The sequence below is a fragment of the Leptonychotes weddellii genome, chromosome 5, assembly GCF_054177405.1.
Source record: "Leptonychotes weddellii isolate Sample4059 chromosome 5, ASM5417740v2, whole genome shotgun sequence".
Taxonomy (NCBI): domain Eukaryota; kingdom Metazoa; phylum Chordata; class Mammalia; order Carnivora; family Phocidae; genus Leptonychotes; species Leptonychotes weddellii.
In genome coordinates, this window is record NC_138373.1 from 155,788,552 (window position 1) to 155,806,923 (window position 18,372).

The 18,372-nt window shown below is 54.8% G+C and overlaps 1 protein-coding gene across 2 annotated transcripts in view; it reads left to right on the forward strand.

The window, feature by feature from the left end:
• The first annotated feature begins 2,761 nt into the window (after positions 1-2,761).
• ARHGAP8 (Rho GTPase activating protein 8) overlaps positions 2,762-18,372 on the forward strand; it is a 48,697-nt gene continuing 33,086 nt past the window's right edge. For both annotated transcript variants that reach the window (XM_081822617.1, XM_081822618.1), the window contains exons 1-4: positions 2,762-2,903; positions 4,472-4,615; positions 13,037-13,124; positions 16,394-16,525. In XM_081822617.1, coding sequence (XP_081678743.1) covers positions 2,801-2,903; positions 4,472-4,615; positions 13,037-13,124; positions 16,394-16,525 — 467 coding nt within the window. In that variant the 5' untranslated portion in view covers positions 2,762-2,800. The remainder of the gene's footprint in view (positions 2,904-4,471; positions 4,616-13,036; positions 13,125-16,393; positions 16,526-18,372) is intronic.

Sequence of the window (18,372 nt, forward strand, 5' to 3'; positions counted from 1 at the left end):
TTGGATCTTCGCGTTCAGGTGCAGCTGGGTCCAGGTGCACGATGTTTTAGAGGACTGTTTCTCTATCTTGTTCTGTCTTCTGCCTTTGGCTTCATTTTTCTCATGTTCCATGTGGTGACCTTTGTTCGTGCCAGGCCCATATCCTCTCAGTTTTGGGTCCAGTGGAATACATTTAAGAAGTGTCTCTTCTTGGGATGCCTGGGTGGCTCAGTCAGTTAAGTGTCCCACTCTTGATTTCAGCCAGGTCATGATCTCAGGGTCGTGAGATCGAGCCCCATGTTGGGCTCTGCCTGAGCCTGCTTAAAAAAAAAAAAAAAAGTATTTCTTCTCAGTGGCTTTTATGGAAGTCTTAGAATTCAGTCTGCTTAGAATGGCGGCATGTGATCACTCCTGACCTCATCTCTGTGCCTTGGGGAATTTGGTGCCAGGATTGGCCAGGCAAGGATCCCTCGTTCCGTCCTTGGTGCCCAAAGTGGAGCTTCCTTCCACGTCGCGCGGGCTCTGTGTGCCTGTGGTATGCTCTTGTACTTCTGTGCATACGTGTGTGTGTGTGCATGTGTGTGTGTACGTGTGTGAGGAAGAGGGAGTGTGTGTGTGTGTGTGTGTGTGTGTGTGAGAGAGAGAGAGAGAGAGAGAAGGTGGGGGGAGTTCCTGTAGAGGGGGAGGGAATGCTGGTGGCCAAGAGGACAACTGTCCACTCTGTCTAGCTAAGAAGTTCCTTCCCGTGTGACTGCAGGCCTGGACTCTGGCCATAGCACAGACCGCGCGGGCCACATGGGCCGGGGACGCTGGGCCCCTGACGTCCCTGGTGTTGGGAGGCGGCCTTCCCGGCCAATGTGGGACCTTAGCAAGCTCCTTGCCCTCTGTCGGTTGCCGTATGTTTCCGGTGAGGTCAGCTCCCTTCCTCCTGCTGACCTTTTCCTGTTCGGGTCCTTCTCTCAGCCTGAGCACTTTTGAGGGCACACATCTCTTCCCCTCTGGGTCCGGGGCCCCGTTGCCCTGCCCAAGACATGGTTGTCAAGTGAAAGTTCGAGGCCTGTGTGACCCCCTCTCCCCACCCTCCTGCTGCGGCCTGGGCATCCAGCCACGTGGGTCCCGACCCCTCTCCCGCCTCCTTCCTCCAGGGAACTGCACGCAGCCTTTCCACCTGCTGGGCAGCCCTCCCTGAGTACCTGACACATCTGACCCCCAAACACACAACAGCACCCAGAGACAGAACGTGGCCAGTCCCTGTGCCCTTCTGTCAAGGTAGGCACCTCGCTGACCTCTGTCACCATAGGTTCACTTTGCCTGCTTCAGGCTTTTTTTTTTTTTAAGATTTTATTTATTTGAGAGAAAGCAAAAGCAAGAGAGATCACAGAGGCAGAGGGAGAAGCAGACTCGCTGCTGAGCAGGGAGCCGGATGCGGGGCTCGATCCAAGACACCTGAGCAGGTGACTCCCTGAACTTTGGCTCGGTTTTCTCATCTGTAAAATGGAGATGAAAAATAGCACTTAGCCTACAGAGAGTTTTGCAGAAGAAGAAGAGGGCTTGAGCAAGGTTTTACATTTTTTTATATTCATAAAACATTCTTCTTTACATTGTCAGCCATGCATTGTTTTAGTTCAGATCACGTATGTTCTATTAAGAGCAATACAGGCTTCTGCAAAAATGAAAAAAGGCTAAATGTGGGAAAGTAAATGGATTTATTAACCCTCATCCTAGCTCTCTTAGAAAACGGCATTTTAGCAACGCTGTGCATTTCCTTTTGCTATTAAAAAGCGGGCCAAAGTGTATGTGCTGTTTTCACCTGCGTTGTTAATGTTTTAAAACACCTTTATTGAGATATGATTCGCATAATATATGACTAACCCGCACAAAGCCTACATAGTCCAGTGTTTTTAGCGTCTTCACAGAGAATGTGCACCTGTCACCCCTGTCACTTTGAGGATGTTTTCTTCACCTTAGAAAGAACCAGTCCTGCTTGGCTGCTGCTTCCTTAGTCCCCATCCCCCCTGGGACAGCCCCTGGCTGTTACCAACCCGCTTTCTGTCTGTGGCCTTGCCAGTTCCGGACATTTCGTATAAATGAAATCATGTCATCTTTTGTGACTGGCTTCTTTCGCCCAGCGTCATGTTTTCAAGTTTCACCCGGGTGGTAGCAGGTATCAGTACTTTATTCCTTTGCGTGGGCAAATATTCCATTATTTGGGGACTACCAGGGATTTCTGTAAAGATTTGCACAGGTACTGAAGCATTATCCTGGGCCCAGAATAACCACGTTTGGTAACTCCTAGCTGTGCAGCCACGAGCAGTTCTAATTGATCTTTGCTGGCCTCAGTTTCCCCCTCCATAAAATGGGTGCAGGAGTGAGTGTGCGTTGCTCTGAGCAGGCATGATGGTAGCCTTGAGGGCTTCGGCCCTGATAGTGCTGTTCATGCTCAAGGTGTGCGCCGCCCCTGCGGCCCCCTGCCCTGCTCTCCTGGGACATGGGGCTGCTTGGTGAGAGGGAGCTCCAGCCAGGGGCGCCAGGTCCTGAACAAGAGGCAGTCACATACACGGGCCCACACCTTCGGGGCTCCAGCTCCCTGGACCTCCCCCACGTGGAGGGTGGTGGGCTGGGCAGGTGAACAGAGGTGGAAACGTCGTCTTGACTTGGGGTCTTGGGGTTCAGAAGTGGGTGCTTTTTTCATGTTAAAGAGAGAAAAGCAAGCCAGGCGCTCGAAGGGCATTTCCTTCATTCTTTGAGCCCTCGCGGGTACCTGTGTGTTATATGTCCCCCGGTTCTCTGTGCTTTTCCCACAGGGTATTGGAAACACCCCATGCCGGGGTCCCCGAGAGGTGGCATCGGAAAGGTGTGCCTGGGCCGCCCTGCCCAGCAGCAGAGCATGTCCCGGCTGGACTTGGAGATGCTGGCCGAAATAGGTAAATGTATGTTCTCCTTCCAGCCTCGTCCTGTGAGGAGATCATTGGCGTACGTTTGCTTTTAATAGATAATATATGGGGCGCCTGGGTGGCTCAGTTGGTTAAGCGACTGCCTTCGGCTCAGGTCATGATCCTGGAGTCCCGGGATCGAGTCCCGCATCAGGCTCCCTGCTCGGCAGGGAGCCTGCTTCTCCCTCTGACCCTCCCCCCTCTCATGTGCTCTCTGTCTCTCTCATTCTCTCTGTCTCAAATAAATAAATAAAACCTTTAAAAAAAAAAAAATCTTTCTAAAAAAAAAAATAGATAATATATGTACATGGGAGGCTTAAGTGGAATAATATCCTCATTCGCTACTTAAGGCTACCCACTAAGCTGCCCGATTCTGTATCCCCATCTTAAAGACAAGCAAACTGAGGCTCAGGGTAACTTGAAAACACGCCTGAGGGCACCCGGTTGTGGGGACCAAGCTGGGAGGAGAGCCTCTCCCTGGGATCGCCCCCTGGCGTTTTGGTTAAGATCCTACATGTACGAGTTTACCTGCGAGGCTATTCCTATTATGTGCACTGGGGATTCATTTTCCTCCCTCAGGTTTACAGTAAACGGAGTAGATCCTAAGAACCCGCTGAAGGCCTGTAGCCCTGAAATAAACAGTTTTCTCTTCTGCATCCGGCATCAGTGTGTCCCACCCAGATGCGGGAAGCCTCGGCTGGTTTTACACCTGCCGCTGGTTTGCTCCTGAGGACCCGTCATTGTGCCTTCCGGTTTGCTCCCCTTGCTGCTTAAGGGACTGTCCACTGCTTATCTGTCAGGATGCTTCATGTGGCCTTCTTTCCTGCGTCTGTGTCTCTTCTCTTCGCACCAGAGCCCCAGTCATCGGATTTAGGGTCCACCCTAATCCAGTATGACCGTGTCTGAACTCATTTCATCTCTAAAGACATTATTTCCAAATAAGGTCCCATCATGAGGTTCCAGGCGGACATGAATCTTGGAGGAACACTCCTCCACCCAGTGCATCTGGGGACCAAAGTCTAGCCTGAAATTTGAAGGTCTCATTCTTTTTCCAGCTGAAAACCTTTCAGCGTTGATTTGTTTTGCACAAAGGAACCCCCTCTACTGAAATTAAACTGGAAGACCGTCCTTTGTCCTCCTTCATAGCACAGTAACCCCTTTCTGCCCTCAGCCCAGCTGTGGTTTCCTGCCGGCTACCAGTGTCTACATCGTCCAGGAGGGCTTGGGTTGGTTGGAATTTGTAGCTGGGAATCAAGTTCAAGTCCACACTCCACTGTCCATGAGCAGTGTGACCTTGGGCACTCATTCCCCGTGTCCGAGCCTCCGTTTCCACTCCTGTCGGTGTGGAGGGCAATATTCAGCCCCGAGGTCTCATTTTATCCCTCCATGGTTCTGCACACTGAGCAAACGCAGAGTGGGTGCACAGGAAAGGTGAGCACATAGTGGGAGCACAGCTAAGGCATGGTGACTATCCTATAAAAAGACCCAGGAGGCCCCCTCATTGCCCTTCTTCCTCGAGAAGACAGCTGACTTCCTCTAATCCTTGTTGTCTGCCATAGAGCTGCGGAAAGATGAGGAGCAGGCAGCTGCCCTGAGCATAGTGAGAAGGCCGTTGGTGGTGCCCTCGGCTGGCCAGGACCCCGTGCTGAGCATGAATCACCCCTTCTACGACGTGGCCAGGCACGGCATCCTGCAGGTGGCAGGTGGGTCACAGCTGGGTGGTCCCAGGAACACTGACCGTGCCACGTGGGCCCCGTGGCACAGGGTGGGTTCATCCGGGCCACTTCCCTCCAGCTGGCTGTGGCCCCACAATGAAAGCCACAGTAGGAACCAAAGCTCCTGCCTGTGTTTGGAAACAGCTGACGACATCGGGGTCCTCCAGAGGGACGGGACCAGGAGGATGTAGAGAGGTCCACGTGAGAGGAGGTTTATAGTCGGGATTGGCTCTCGCTTGACGGTGGAGGCTGAGAAGTGCCAGGATCTGCCATCTGCAAGCTGGGGACCCAGGAAGGGCCTCTGGTCTAAGTCCTAGCCCAAGCTCTGGAGAACCAGGAGCGCTGGTGTCCCCCAGTATCTGAGGGCTAGAGAAAGTGGATAGCCCAGCTCAAGCAGACGGCAAATTCACCCCTTTGCCCTTCTGTTCTATCCAGGCCCTTAACAGATTGGATTCGCCCTCCTGCCTTGGGGAGGGCGATCTTTACTCGGTTCAAATGCTACTCTCCTCTGGAAACACCCCTCACAGACACACGAAGAAATAATGTTTTACAGCCATCTGGGACTCCCTGAGCCCAGTTGAGGTGACACATGGCATTAGCTGTCATAGGCAGTGACCCTAACATCTCACCTCTTTGTCCCCTGCGCTGAGCTCCATAAACATTAGTCCCTATCCCCAAGGAGCTGGAATCTTGTCAAGGTGATGATGAAACAGAGGAATGGTTCTCAGTAGTTGGAGGCCCCCAAGACACAAACGGCAAGTATTTTGGTGCACGCTCCATGCAGAGGACCAAGGAGAGGTTGGGGATTGGACAGCTGGCCAGCCATTTCGAGCCCCAGATGTTCATTTTGGAGAACCTTTAAGGTTTAGGGAGCAGGGATGGTTGCTGGACCCTATGTGGGAGCACAGATCAGGTACCCACTAAAGGAAGGCAGGAAATAGTTATTTTTCATAAGAATAAAAAATACATTATTTATGTTAATATGCAATGGATTATTTTTAAAGATTTTTAAATTTGATTTAAGAGAGGGAGAGAGAGAGCACGTGCAGGAGCAGAGGGAGAGGGACAAGTAGACTCTCTGCTCAGCGTGGAGCCTGATGTGGGGCCCGATCCCACGACCCCGAGATCATGACCTGAGCCGAAGTCAGGAGTCAAATGCTCAACCAACTGAGCCACCCAGGCGCCCCTGCAATGGGTTATTTTTAAATGAATGAATAAATATTTTAAAATTTTCTCTTTTAGGTTTCTAGTATGGTCAATTTCTATAGAAATAACCCACCTTTTAAAAAATTTTAAGACTCTTTGAGGACCGGGGCACCTGGGTGGCTCAGTTGGTTGAGCCTTCGACTGACTCTTGGTTTCGCTCAGGTCATGATCTCAGGGTCATGAGATCAAACCCCATGTCAGGCTCCGCACTGAGCTCGGAGCCTGCTTGGGATTCTCTCTCCTTCTCTGCCCCTCCCCCAGCTCACACATGCTCTGTCTTTCTCTAAAATAAATTTATTTATTTATATATATGTAAATAAACATATGAAATCTTTAAAAAAAAAAAAACAAACAACTCCTTGAGGACGTCAGTAATTTTTTAGAGTATCGATGGGTTCCAAGACCTAAAAGTCTGAGAAGCGGTGGCCTTGCACATGAGCTGTCTAGGCGGATGTCCCTTGCACGCTCGAGAGGAATATGTATCCCGCGGCGCTGGGCAGAATGTTCTGCGTATTTCTGTCAGGTTCAGTTGATGAGTGGTGTTGTCTAGATTTCTGCCTCTTTCTGCTTCTGTGTCTACGTCTATCAGTTGTTGACTGAGGGGTGCTCAGAGCGCCCATGGTTGGAATTTGTCAGTTTCTGCCTCTGATTCTGTCCGCTTTTGTTCCATGTGTCTTGACACTTTGTTTTTGGGGGCACATACAGTTAGGGTTGTTTTGTCTCCTTGATGTGTTGACCTCTGCATCGTTTCGAAGTGCCCTCCTTTACGCCCGGCCATGCGCCCGTGATGACAGCCACGTCTGACGTTCATGTAGTCGGGCCAGCTGGGCCAGCTCTGTCCTTACTGGCGTTGGTAGGTAGGCCTTCTCCATGCCTTTCCCTTCAGCTGGTCCCAGTCTTTACGGATGAAGCGCATCGCGTATAGACAGCTTCCCATGAGATCTTTTTTACTTCCGTTGAGGTGCCTCTTGGCGGGACCACGTCCTCAGCACCTCGAGGGTGTGCTCAGGAGTCTACACTTGGTCACGGGGCTCTGGGGAACGTGAGGCAGAGGGCCAGCACTGTGGGGCTTGTGGTTTAGAGTGACCCTTCTTGCCGCCGTGTGGGGGGTGCCAATAGGAGCAAGAACAGTGGTCTGAGTTCATGCTGTGGAGAGAGATTTTCAACGTCAGGCTGGAGGACCAGCTGAAACCCGACTGGGAAGGGGCCCTAGCAGAGGGGGATGAGAGTTCAGTCAAGAGATGGGGGCCCTGCCTCATCTCCACCTGCTGGGCTGGGGGCCTGGGGCCGGGACAGGGTTCCTTCCTGGAGCGACGCTGTGGTGGCCCCGCGGTTTGTGGTGGGTCCTTCAGGACCTAACGTTAAGGGTCTGTGGGCGCCTTGAGCTGTGGGCAGATTCTTCCAGAGATGCTCTGAGGTCATCATGGTGGAACGCTTGAGCCCTGTCCTCAAGCTACGGGTTTCTGTGCTATGAGGGATGACAGCTTGGGTGGCAGTCCTCAGATTCTGGAGAGTTCTCCCGTTTTAGAGCAGAGTTCTCACTTAAACGCCAGCTTCTTGAGACATTTAACTATCTTTAGAGAACACCTGAGGCCCTCAGACGCCCCCTTAAAAGATGCCAGCCCAGCCAGAGGTCCTCAGGAGTCAGGCAGAGGCTGCTGAAGCAGAGCCAGACAGAGACAGCTCTACACGTGGCTGAGATAGACCTCACTGTCAAAGAACTAGAGCAACGGAGATCGAGACGCTCCGACCCGGAGGAACCAGCGGTTAAGGAGAGAGAAATCAGCATCCCCGAAACCACCACTGGCTTTTCTATCAGAGCACCTGGCGAGAGCCCCTGGCGTTCCCTCGCTGAGGGTCAGTCCCCTGCCCCCTCCTCCCAGCCTCACCTGGGCATCCGGCTCTGTCCCCTCGTCCCTAACTCTGGTTCAGGCTCCTGTGGGGCTGGCTCGCCCGGGGGACAGTTCACCACCTAGAACCCTTCCCTCTGCTCCACCGGGAAGCCACGTGGGCCACCCTGTGACTCCTGCCAAGGGGTCTACTTTGGGCGTGAGCAGACCTCACTCCCCACCAGGGGGACCCCCCTAGTTTCCTCTCTGGGTGTCACTTCCCCCAGAGCTGGACATGCAGAACTGCAGCTAGAAATTGGAGTGTTGTACAAAGTAATATTGAATGATCTGTCTATATTTAAGGGGTGTGCACGTGGCCAAATAGAAGCTTTGTAGAATTGTAATTCTTTAAGATAGTGTTTTGTAAATAAAGTTGATTTCAGCATTTTAAGAAGTGGTCACCGTCTGGAGCTCAGTCTGGGGCCAGGGCTGTGAGCCCAGAAGGACATGACAAGGGTGGAGAGCGGGGTAGGCAGGGGGTGGGTTTGGGCCCGAGGAGCAGAGAGGCCGGAGGTGTAATCCAGAGACGCAGAGGTGGTGAGAGAGAAGAGAAGGGGGGGACAGGCGGATCTGGTCCTCCTGGATGACAGGTTGCCGCCCCAGACCTGGATCTTTCCCCTCAGTTTAGATTCCTTCCCTGTAGGATGCAGACAAAATGGGCCTTCATGTCTCCTTTTATTTCTGCAAAAAAAGATGAGCAGCCTTAAAACAAAAACCCAAAGAGACAAACTCCCAAATCACTCCTGGTTAGATTGCGACTGCCTTTATTATGCATTTTAATCGTCCTTCACTCAGAGCGGATGACGGATCGTCTGGAGTGCGTTCCGGGCGATGGCTCCGGGAACCGTTCCTTTATTCATAAACTGGGCTTCCCCTGTCTCGGAGACAGTGAGCGATGTTGTGTGGTGCACAGTGAGGGGAGGAATAGGGGTCATGAATTAAACTGATGCCTCACAGAATTTGCATTTTATTGATAGTTTTCATTTCCTTCCACATTATATCATGTTGAAGCCCGTTTTCGATACGCTGGCCTGTGTTAGCGGAGAATGACAGAGGGGTATTTACTCATATTGACTGATACCATTAATGCAGGTGCTGCGTTGACTGCTTAGTAAGTGGGAGGCCTGGCTGTCCCGGGGGTTCCTCTGGGCCGCCTGGGAGGCCTGCCCGCAGGCGTCGCGGGGTGCTCAGGGGCGGAGGGCGCTGTGCCCGCCAGGCTGGGGGTGCCGCCCTCGGAGTCGGCCAGCTGTGAGCGTGAACCCCGCTCCAGTGGGCCTCAGCTCCCTCTTGTGTAAATGAAACAGCATGCCTGGAGACACTCAGCTCTGGCCTGTGGAAATGGTCACATTTATTGAGCACTTACTGTATGCCAGGGCTATGCCAAGACTTGATTGAAGTTACTGACTCAGTCCTTCGCAGCCAGTGTTTTTTTTTTTTAGATTTATTTATTTGAGAGAGAGAAAGTGTGGGGAGGGCCAGAGGGAGAGAGAATCTCAAGCAGACTCCCTGCTGAGCGTGGAACTTGATGCGGGACTCAATCCCACGACCCCGAGATCATGACCTGAGCCAATGCCAAGAGCTGGGTGCTCAACCGACTGAGCCACCCAGGTGCCCCTTCCCAGCCACTTTTATTTTTGAGCCTGTATCTGCAGAGTGGCAGAGAGGCTGGCTTGGGCCTGCCTGGCTGTGAGGGGACAGGGATTCTGTCCCCAGAGCCAGGGCCCAGCCTGTCCTTCTTCTCTCCTTTTTCACAAACCCAGTGTGCCCACCGCCACACTCGCTGTAAGCTTCGTGAGTCTGTCCAGTCTGAGTAATGCTGGGATGTTAGCTTCGGGGACATTTAGAAATCTGTTGACGTGAAAAGAAAATGCTAAGTTAGTTGCCCTTTTGATTTTGAGGGAAGTATAAAGCCTTCACTGGTAGCTCAGCATCCTGCAAGTTGATGAACTGTGCAACCAGTAGGTGCACAGTTAAGTGTTCGTGCAGTGAAGGAGTGAACAAGTCAGTGCTTTATACAAGCAGCATGAGAAGGGACTGGGCCAGATGTGGGCACTGGGCTCCCAGCCCCCTTCCGTGTGTCTGCCTCTGGCTTGCCCGAACTGTGCTCTGGCCAGGGATGCTCCTCACCCTTGTTTGCGGATGGTGGATAGACGGGGCTCATGGCCTGCTCAGTGCCCCTCACGCCCTATCGCTGGCTGAACGGAGTCCAGACTCTGCCCCTGACCTGCCTTGTCTCTGCATGCCCTCCACCCTCTGGGCCTGCTGACCTGAGCCGCAGTGTTACGTCCGCTCGCCTGGCCAGCACAGCGCCTCTCAGCAGCCACAGGTCTGGGGGGCTCGGACAGGCCGGGAACCCCTCCCACCCGCTCTCGGCAGACCGGCAAACCAGGGTCAGGAGGGAAGCGGGGCCTGTGGTCTGAGCAGGGCAGGGTGCTGGTGTCTGATGGAGACATGCCACATCCTGGCCTTGCCTGGAGGGTTGGCATTCTTGGACACCAAGCCCCTCCCCAGTCCTGGAGGTCTCTGTCCCCCACCTCCTCGTTCCCTTCCACCATACAGTCTCTGCTTGGGACGCCCTGCTCCGGGCCTCCCTCCACCAGTGGCCGAAGGGCCTTTGGAATGACCCATCAGATGGTGTCCCTTATTTCCCCTTCTCACTGGCTCCCCGGTGTCAGCTGGGTAAAGTCAAACCCTTAGTGTCCTCATCCCTGTGGCCTTGACCTCTCCTTCCACCATCATTTCCCATGACAACCTCCAGCCCGCGGGGGCACGTCTGTGTCAGACCCCATGCTGTTCCTCAGCCGACCGGGGAGTCCCGTGAACAGACGTCCGCTCTGCCCTCAGCAAGGCCTTGCCTGTAGCCCCAGTTCCTGCTTCATCTTCCCTTTCTGGAGCTTGGCCTCTGCGTCTCTGGCCTGCTGGGTGGCAGTCCCTCCACAGCCCTGCAGCGCACCCTCTGGCACAGTAGGTCATGGTGGGGGTGCAGGGTCGTGCGACACGGAGAGGTAAATGACGTGTCTGGCCTTTGTCCCTGATTCTTGGGAAGTAACCTCTAAATCCTTGAAATTTCCCAAGTGATAGCAGCTTTGTGATTCCTGCTGGTTTATGCCAGAGGGGAGGCCCCCAGGGGACCCCGGGTCGTGTATGCTGCCAAGACAGCTCAGGACGGGGCTGCTGAGCCAGAAGGACCAACCGGGATCAGAGGGTCAGTGCTTTGTGACCTCCAGGGGCTAGAGACTGCGTTCAGTCCATTGCCAGGGAATCGATCTGGATTGATCGATTGACCGAGCTGCGTACTGATTGAATCATGGCTCTGTCAGCCACACCCATGTGATGAAACCAGTAAAGGGCTCTGGAGCCACGTGCCCTGGGTGGTTGGTGACGTGTCGATCTGCTTGACTGCAGGGGGAGAGGGCAGGGGGGCTCCATGTCCAGGACCCTCCCACCCTACCCCCTGCGTCTCCCCTTTTTTGCTGGTCTTGCTTGGTGTCCTTTATGATGAAATGCAAGTGAGCTAGTGAATTACCGTTCGTGAGGGGGTCGTGGGAACCTCTGGATTTGTAGCCAGCTGGTCAGAATTGGGGTGGCCTGGGGACCCCCGACCAGCAGCTGCTGTCTGAAGTGAGGACCGCTCTGTGGAGGATGGAGCCCTTCGCCTGTGAGGTGTGGCCTAAGCCCAGCTAGGTGGAAGGCACTGGAGACGTAGCCTCTGGCTGCTGGAGCCCCCCGGCTTCTCAGGGGCTTGTGGAGCTGGGCGAAGACCCCGTCCCCACATCACTGTCCTTTGCCCGTGACGGTGGGGCCAGGCGAGGGCCATGTCTAGTCTTTCTTCCCACAGCTGAGTGCACAGTGGGCCTCCAGTGAACGCTTGTTGACCTAGTCTTCCATTTGCCAAATTATTTAGTACATCCCGAGACTTTCCACTTGGCCTGATTGACGATGATAACGCCACTCGGGGTTCTTGACCTTTCATCACGGACGCTAACTTTCTCTCCCAGCTCTAGGGGACATTAATTCCCGTTGCTTCGGTAGCCACACAGAAGATCCCAGCTTGAGAAGCAACACTGTCCTTTTCCCTCGTGCCCCACACGTGAGCACAGACACAGCTTGGCCACGGGACCCTGGCCTCAGACGCTAGAAACTGTGTGGGAGACGCTCCCCTCCTGGGCACAGCCATTGAAGGATTTGTGCCCAAAGCCCCCATTTGGTGAGGCTTCCGGTGCAGTCCTTCCAAACAGGGGCTTTCTAGACACATGGGGAGCATGAGCAGAATCCCTAAGGAGCCTCGGAAATGAGAAGGTGCTGTGTCTGGAAACCGGAACAGCTCAAGAATTCTGAGTATCAGAGTAGCTTCCGGGCTCCTGGGAAGATCCAGACGTGTCCTCAGTAACAAGCAGCCGTCCTGGGTGTGCAGTCAGGGCAGGGCACGAGCATGCACGTGGGTGTGCGTGCGAGCGAGTGTGTGTGCTGTCCTGACTAGTTTGGTTCAGAGCTGGAGGGGGTGGGAAAGCCCTGCTCTCATCCTCTCGTTTTAAGTAAACCCCTGGAAACAGCTGTAAATCCTTCTTCACAATGAAAGTGAGTTTAAAGTGATGTAATTTCTAGAAAGGTATTTGCTTTCTTCAGGCTCTAGAATCCGTCTTTTAGTCAATCAGTGACAGATTATTGGACATAATTTGAGGACAGGAATGGGCAACGAGCCTGGGTACGGGGGACACAGATGATCAGACAGGAACCAGCCCTTGGGGAGCACCTCCCTCCCCCCCGCACTGTCCCACATGTGGTGAGCACCACTGTGTCAAGAGAGTTGCAGGGTCCCTGGGGCCACGCTGAGGGCCAGCACTGAGCATCAGGACTTCTGTACCCTGTGAGGTCATGTCCAGGGGTGACTGTCCCCCAGACCACCCCAGCCTTCTGCAAGGCCCAGAGTCCTGGGGGTGCTCAGGGCGACACTCTGATTCTGTGGGGAGGAGGCAGTGGGCAGGGTGGCCAAACACTAGCTGTGAAGCCAGATGCATCTGGGTTCCAGCCCAGGTGCCCTTGGCCAGCCATGTGGCTCTGCACTGGGGACTTGATCCCGCCAGGCCCCAGCTTCTCCGTGCAGGCTGGTGCTGCATGTGAGCTTCGCTCCTGTACACAGCGTCGTGTAATAGATGCTCACTCGGCAGGTGCTGTCTTTGCTACCTGCCAGCCGCCTGTGCCTCTTAGGTGGGGCTGCTCGGGAGGCTCCCGTTTTCCGTGAACGCCTGGGGCTGTTCCACGAGAAGGTGGCCCTGGGTGCTGCTGGGGCTCACGCCCATGTCTGCTCCTGCAGGAGAGGACCGCTTTGGAAGACGAGTCATCACTTTCAGCTGCTGCCGGATGCCCCCCTCCCACGAGCTCAACCACAGGCGTCTGCTGGAGTAAGTCTCGTTGGTGCCCGCCTCCGTCTTGTCCCTTGCTGCTGGTGTCTGCACGCTCTGGGTGTTGGTATGCTGCTTCCGGTGCCTCCTTCCTGGTGGGAGCCTGCGCCTCGTGAGAGGTGCTGGGCGGGTCGGTGCGTCCTGACCGCAGTCCCAGCACTGCTCCCGTTCCCGGTTCTGACCGTTCCGGCCGACCCACTTCTCCACCCACGGCATAGTGCACAGTGGCCGTGCCCGGAGCCCCCAGCTCTCATGAAAGCATGAGCGGGTCCCAGAAGCACTTGAGAGCCTTTGGGGGGTGGTTTGTGAGAATCCTCTTGACCCAAGCCTCCAATCTGGTCCGTTAAAGGATCTTCTGACAGCAGTGGGAAATACAGGGTGGCAGCAGGAACCCTGCTGGCCACAGGGGCTCAGGAGTCTTTAGCCCACACTGCTGCTGGGTGGCAAGATCTGCCATGGAGTCCATGAGGTCACCCCGGGCAGCGAGCTGGCGCTCCTGGGTGGTGCTGGCCTCCTTCCAGCATGCTCGCACATGCGGGGCACACAGAGAGAGGGGTGCCGGGTAAGGGAGAGCTCCTATCTGGGGTCCTGCAAGGTTAACACGGGTCCCTTGCCAGATTATTCCTTCTGCGGCATCACAAACCCATGACCTGCGGGTCAAATGTCCCTGAAGGTACACTGCTGGGCCAGGAGGTGTTCAGGATTTGTTTCCTTGTAAAGACAGAAGGATCCCCGACAGAAAGCAGGAGGTTGCAGGAGGCAGGGTAATCGTTCATGGCTATGGGCTTTCTTTTGGGTCATGAGAATGCTTGGGAGCTGGATGGAGGTGGTGGTTGCACAACATGGTGGATATGCTCAATGCCACTGAATTGTTCATTTTAAAATGGTTAATGTTATGTTACGAATTTCACCTCAATCCAAAAAAAAAATAAAAACAAAACTACCTCTGACAATAACGGGTACATTGTGTTTTTTCATGTGCCTGCCTCAGAAACCTTCACTACCAGAAGGAAGTGGTCAGCACAGCCTCTGTGAACAGTTGTGTAGGTTGTTGACTGCACAAGGGTAACACAATGATGGGCTGCCATCCAGCTGCCGCTGCTCTCACCCAATGCTGGAGGGTGTCTATCTAGAGAAAGGAGCACCTTTTTCTAATTTCCTCAAAGGTGCCCTGTGGGCTTCTTGGCCTTGCTAGGAAGAGCGCCAAGATGGAGTCTTTTCCATGTTTCCATGGAAAATATTGCCACCGCACACACCATCCTCCCTCTCCCTGTCCAAGCAGTAGCTTTCTTGTGGCCAGATGTGCGCTCCTATTTTTGCAGTGGGTGAAGAAATAAGTCCGTGTCTTTGAAGCTCAACCAGTAATTTAGTTAATGACTTCCTGCGCTGAGCACGCCGAGTGCCAGATGTACCCGGACAGGGAGAGAGCTCGGCTTGCTCGCGGGAAGAACCAGGGAGCGCGCTGGGCCGGGGGAAGGGTGCCTGCTTGGACCGGAAGTGTCCAGGTGTCCAGTGTGGATAAGTGAGCTGACCGGAGATGTTCCCCTGGTCTCCCCTCCCAAGAGTTGAGAAATGCAAAGGAGACCATCCATGCAGGATTGAGGCGTTCCTGGCAGTGCGGGTGCTCTGTGGACTTACAGATCTGAGCCTGGCTTCTGTCTGCGAGGGGGACAGAAGGATGGCCTTAGTGAAGAATTCCCCGGTGGATTAGTCCAAAGGGTGTTTGAGCAAGTGCGCTGGAGAGTGTCTGGGCGCTGGGCCTGCTTCCCCAACAGATAAGCCCAAACCTTGGACACATCAGGTCAGCTTTGCCTTGGGTTTATACATCAGAGACGACAGGTGAGAGTGCGTGGCTCTCTGGGGGCAGGACAGCGTGGGCAAGAGAGTGGACTGCTCCATTCACATCGCGGCTCTACCCCTTCCTGGTTCTCCTCGGCTGGCCTCAGTTGACTGCTCTGTAAAATGGGCCTATAGTGCCTGCCTCCAGGGCTGTGGTGGGGATTAAGTGAGAAAATTCGTGCAAAGCCTGCTGTTCAGAGAGTCAGTGCTTTGGGCCGAGGGCGCTCTGATGATGCTTATAGTCAGACGAGCAGAGGAGAAGCTGACATCCTTTTGTGCAAGATAAAGATCCCCCCTCGGTGTCCTGAGCCGCTGAGCACTTGCAGACAGGCAGGGGCTGCTGGGTGTTTCTCCTGGAGCTGTGCTGCGGACGCTTGTCCCCAGGAGCACCCGGCCCACACCCATTGGACCCAGAGCTCCCGGCAGGCTGCCTTGGCAGGGCACACAGCGAAAGCAGGCCTACTCCCTGCCACGGGGTCACGGGAGCCGGGCTGAATTAAGGATGAGATGTGCTTTAGGTGATGCCTCGGGCAGCCCGGTCTGACCTGCTCGATGTCGGCGGCCCCTGCCAAAATGACGAGGGATGTTGGAGCTGTCCTCCTGCGGGTGGCTGGACGAGGCCTAGGGCTGGAGGGGATCGTGGAGCTTTGCGGGACTCATACTGCGGCGTGTGGTCATGTGACAGAAGCAGGGCAGAGTCAGGACTCTGCTTTATGTTCACGAGAAAAAACGCTCAGAGCTAAATCAGGAAGGAAGGAATTGCGTGCTCCTAGAGATGCAGCAGAATGGCTCGGGGTCTGTCCTGGGTTCGCATCCCAGCGTGGCCTCTCTTACTTCCCGCCGGCTGCTACTAACTCATCACTGCAGTTGGGTGGTGTGAAACAGTGCATTTATTCTCACAGCCAGAAGGCCGAACCCAAGGTGTTGGCAGGAGCCGGGCGCCCCGTCACTCTCCGCTCTGCCTCTCTCTTCTCAGACACAACCCCCTTCTGTGATTTCCCTTTTTTTCTGTCCTGTTGGGACACAGGTGGTATGTTTAACGCCCGCCTGGATCATCTAGGAGAAACACCCACTTGCGACAGCCTTGCCTTAGTCACACCTGCAAAGACCCTTTTCCGAATAAGGTCACATTCACGGGCTCCCGAGATTTGATGTGGATGTCTCTTCTGGACCATTTTTTGGCCTGTCACATCCGCTTGCTAGCTGGGTGACCGTGACCTTCAGGGCTCAACCTCTCTGAGCCTCCTCTAACAAACGAGGACGGGGCCCCCTTGCAGGTGGGTCCCCACGGGCCCTGGGTGGGTCCCCCTGTGACCTGGTGGGGCTGGCACCCACTGGACAACCACGGCTTCTGTTCTGGGGAAAGCATCCTTGGTTTCGGTGACAGTGACAGGGTGATTTTCGAAGCCAAGTCTGTGCTTTGTGCCCAGGTATTTGAAGCACATGCTGGACCAGTACGTGGAGAGTGATTACACCGTTGTCTACTTCCACCACGGGCTGAACAGCCGGAACAAGCCGTCCCTGGGCTGGCTGCAGAGCACCTACAAGGAGTTTGACAGGAGGTGTGTGCGCTCGAGCCCTGGGGGGGTGGAGAGGGACCCAGGATCGCACTGAGTGGTGGGGAGCTCGGGTGAGAGGAGGGGTCGCGACTGTGCCGCGGGAGGCGGGGAGCTAGGCTGAAGGAGCTTGGGGTGGGTGGGGTCACCTGCCTTCGGGCAGGGGCTCTGGCCAGCCTCGTCATCCAGGGCAGGGGCGACCAGACAGTCCATACTTCGGCTTCGCGGGCCCTCAGATTTCTGTTGAAACTCTCGTTCTGCCGCGTAGCGCAAGAGCAGCTGCAGATAATAAACACACCGGTGGGACCGGGCTCTAGTCAAACTTGATTTATGGACGCCGGGATGTGAATTTCATGTCATTTTCACATATCCTGAACTGTTACTCTCTTAATTTTTTTCTCCAACCCTTAACAACGGAGAGCCCTTCTCGGCTTTTGGGCTGTGCAAAAGTTGGTGGCCGGCCAGATGTGGCCTGTGTACCCTAGGTCACTGACCCTGGTCTAGAAATGTGGCAAAGGAGTACGACCACGCAGCTGTCTTCCAGATGCCCCTCATAGTGTCTCCACACTTTACAGTGTACAAGGGGCTTTCTGGTGTCTCTGTCGGAGAGGTGGGCAGCGTGCTGGACAGGTGAGGACACACAGGCCCCAGAGGGCAGGTGTCTCTCCCTGTGTCCCTCACCTGCTCTGTGGCAGGGCTGGGGCCCCACCTGAGACCCTGTCTCCCTGTCCCACCTGACGCACCGCACCTCTTGCAGATAGCGTGGAGCTGGTAGATGTTTTCTTGAGTGACGTCGTGCATAACAATCGACTTTGTAGTGTATTTGGCTAATAGGCTGCCCTATCTGGCCTTGTGTGGATATCCTGGAATCCTCTGGGTGTCCCTTCTCAAAGGCCCTTCATACCTCTGGTGGAAATCTTCCTATCAGACCTTTGAGTAGGTGGGATGGTGGCCGGGAGTGCCTGATTTCTCAGAGCCTGCCCTCCTGTCTTTTGGGTCCATAGACTCTTCGGAGGAGTTTCTTGGCTTTCTGTCCTGTGTCCTATAGGGAAGGGATTGTTGCCGCACTTTGCGGTCATTTACCTGACACCGTAAGTACCAGGCGAGATGGAGGCAGCCAGGCCCCAGCTCCGGCCCCTCTTCCGTGAAGCTTTCCTGGGTTGTCCCTGGAGAATCAACAGCCCCTCCCCCGCGGCGTCACTGTCCCTGAGCACATAGTGTGTCTGCAGAACAGCGTGTTTGTCCCCCTGTGCTCGGCTGCAACCCCCTGACCCACCTCTGTATCCCCTGCGTGAGGGAAGGTGGAGCAGCCAGGTGGGGCCAGGGGTGGGTGCCAGCGTTCCAGCTGGGGCGGTCAGAGAGGCCAGATGGAGGAGGCGGCCTCTGAGCAGCCCCTGGAAGGGATGGGCAGGGTGTTGCTAGGTGGCTGACCCGAGAAAGAGTAAGGTGGCCTGAGGTTCTGCTGGGGGAGGGCTGGACTGGGGGATTTGCCTGGGGAATCGTGGAGGGAGGTGGCAAAGGGCTGGGGGTGTGCTAAGGACGCCAGCCCTGGTTTAGGAGGCAATATGAATGACATGTTCAAAGTGGCCTTTTCCAGAAGCTCAGGCTAATAGGAGGAGATGCATATGTCCCCTGTGTTGAGCCGATACAGATAAATTATCAAAAGGAAGGAGGCAAACTTGTCTCCTACTTCCCACAAAGGTGGACCAGGAGGTGGGGGTAGGATTATAGACCTTGGCTCGATTGAATCATAAAGGACACATTCTAGGCATCAAAACCAGCAGTGGAGTGTCTCCTGGGGGTAGTGAGTTCCCCATCACCAGGGGTATGCAAGCGGAGCTCCAGATCCAGTT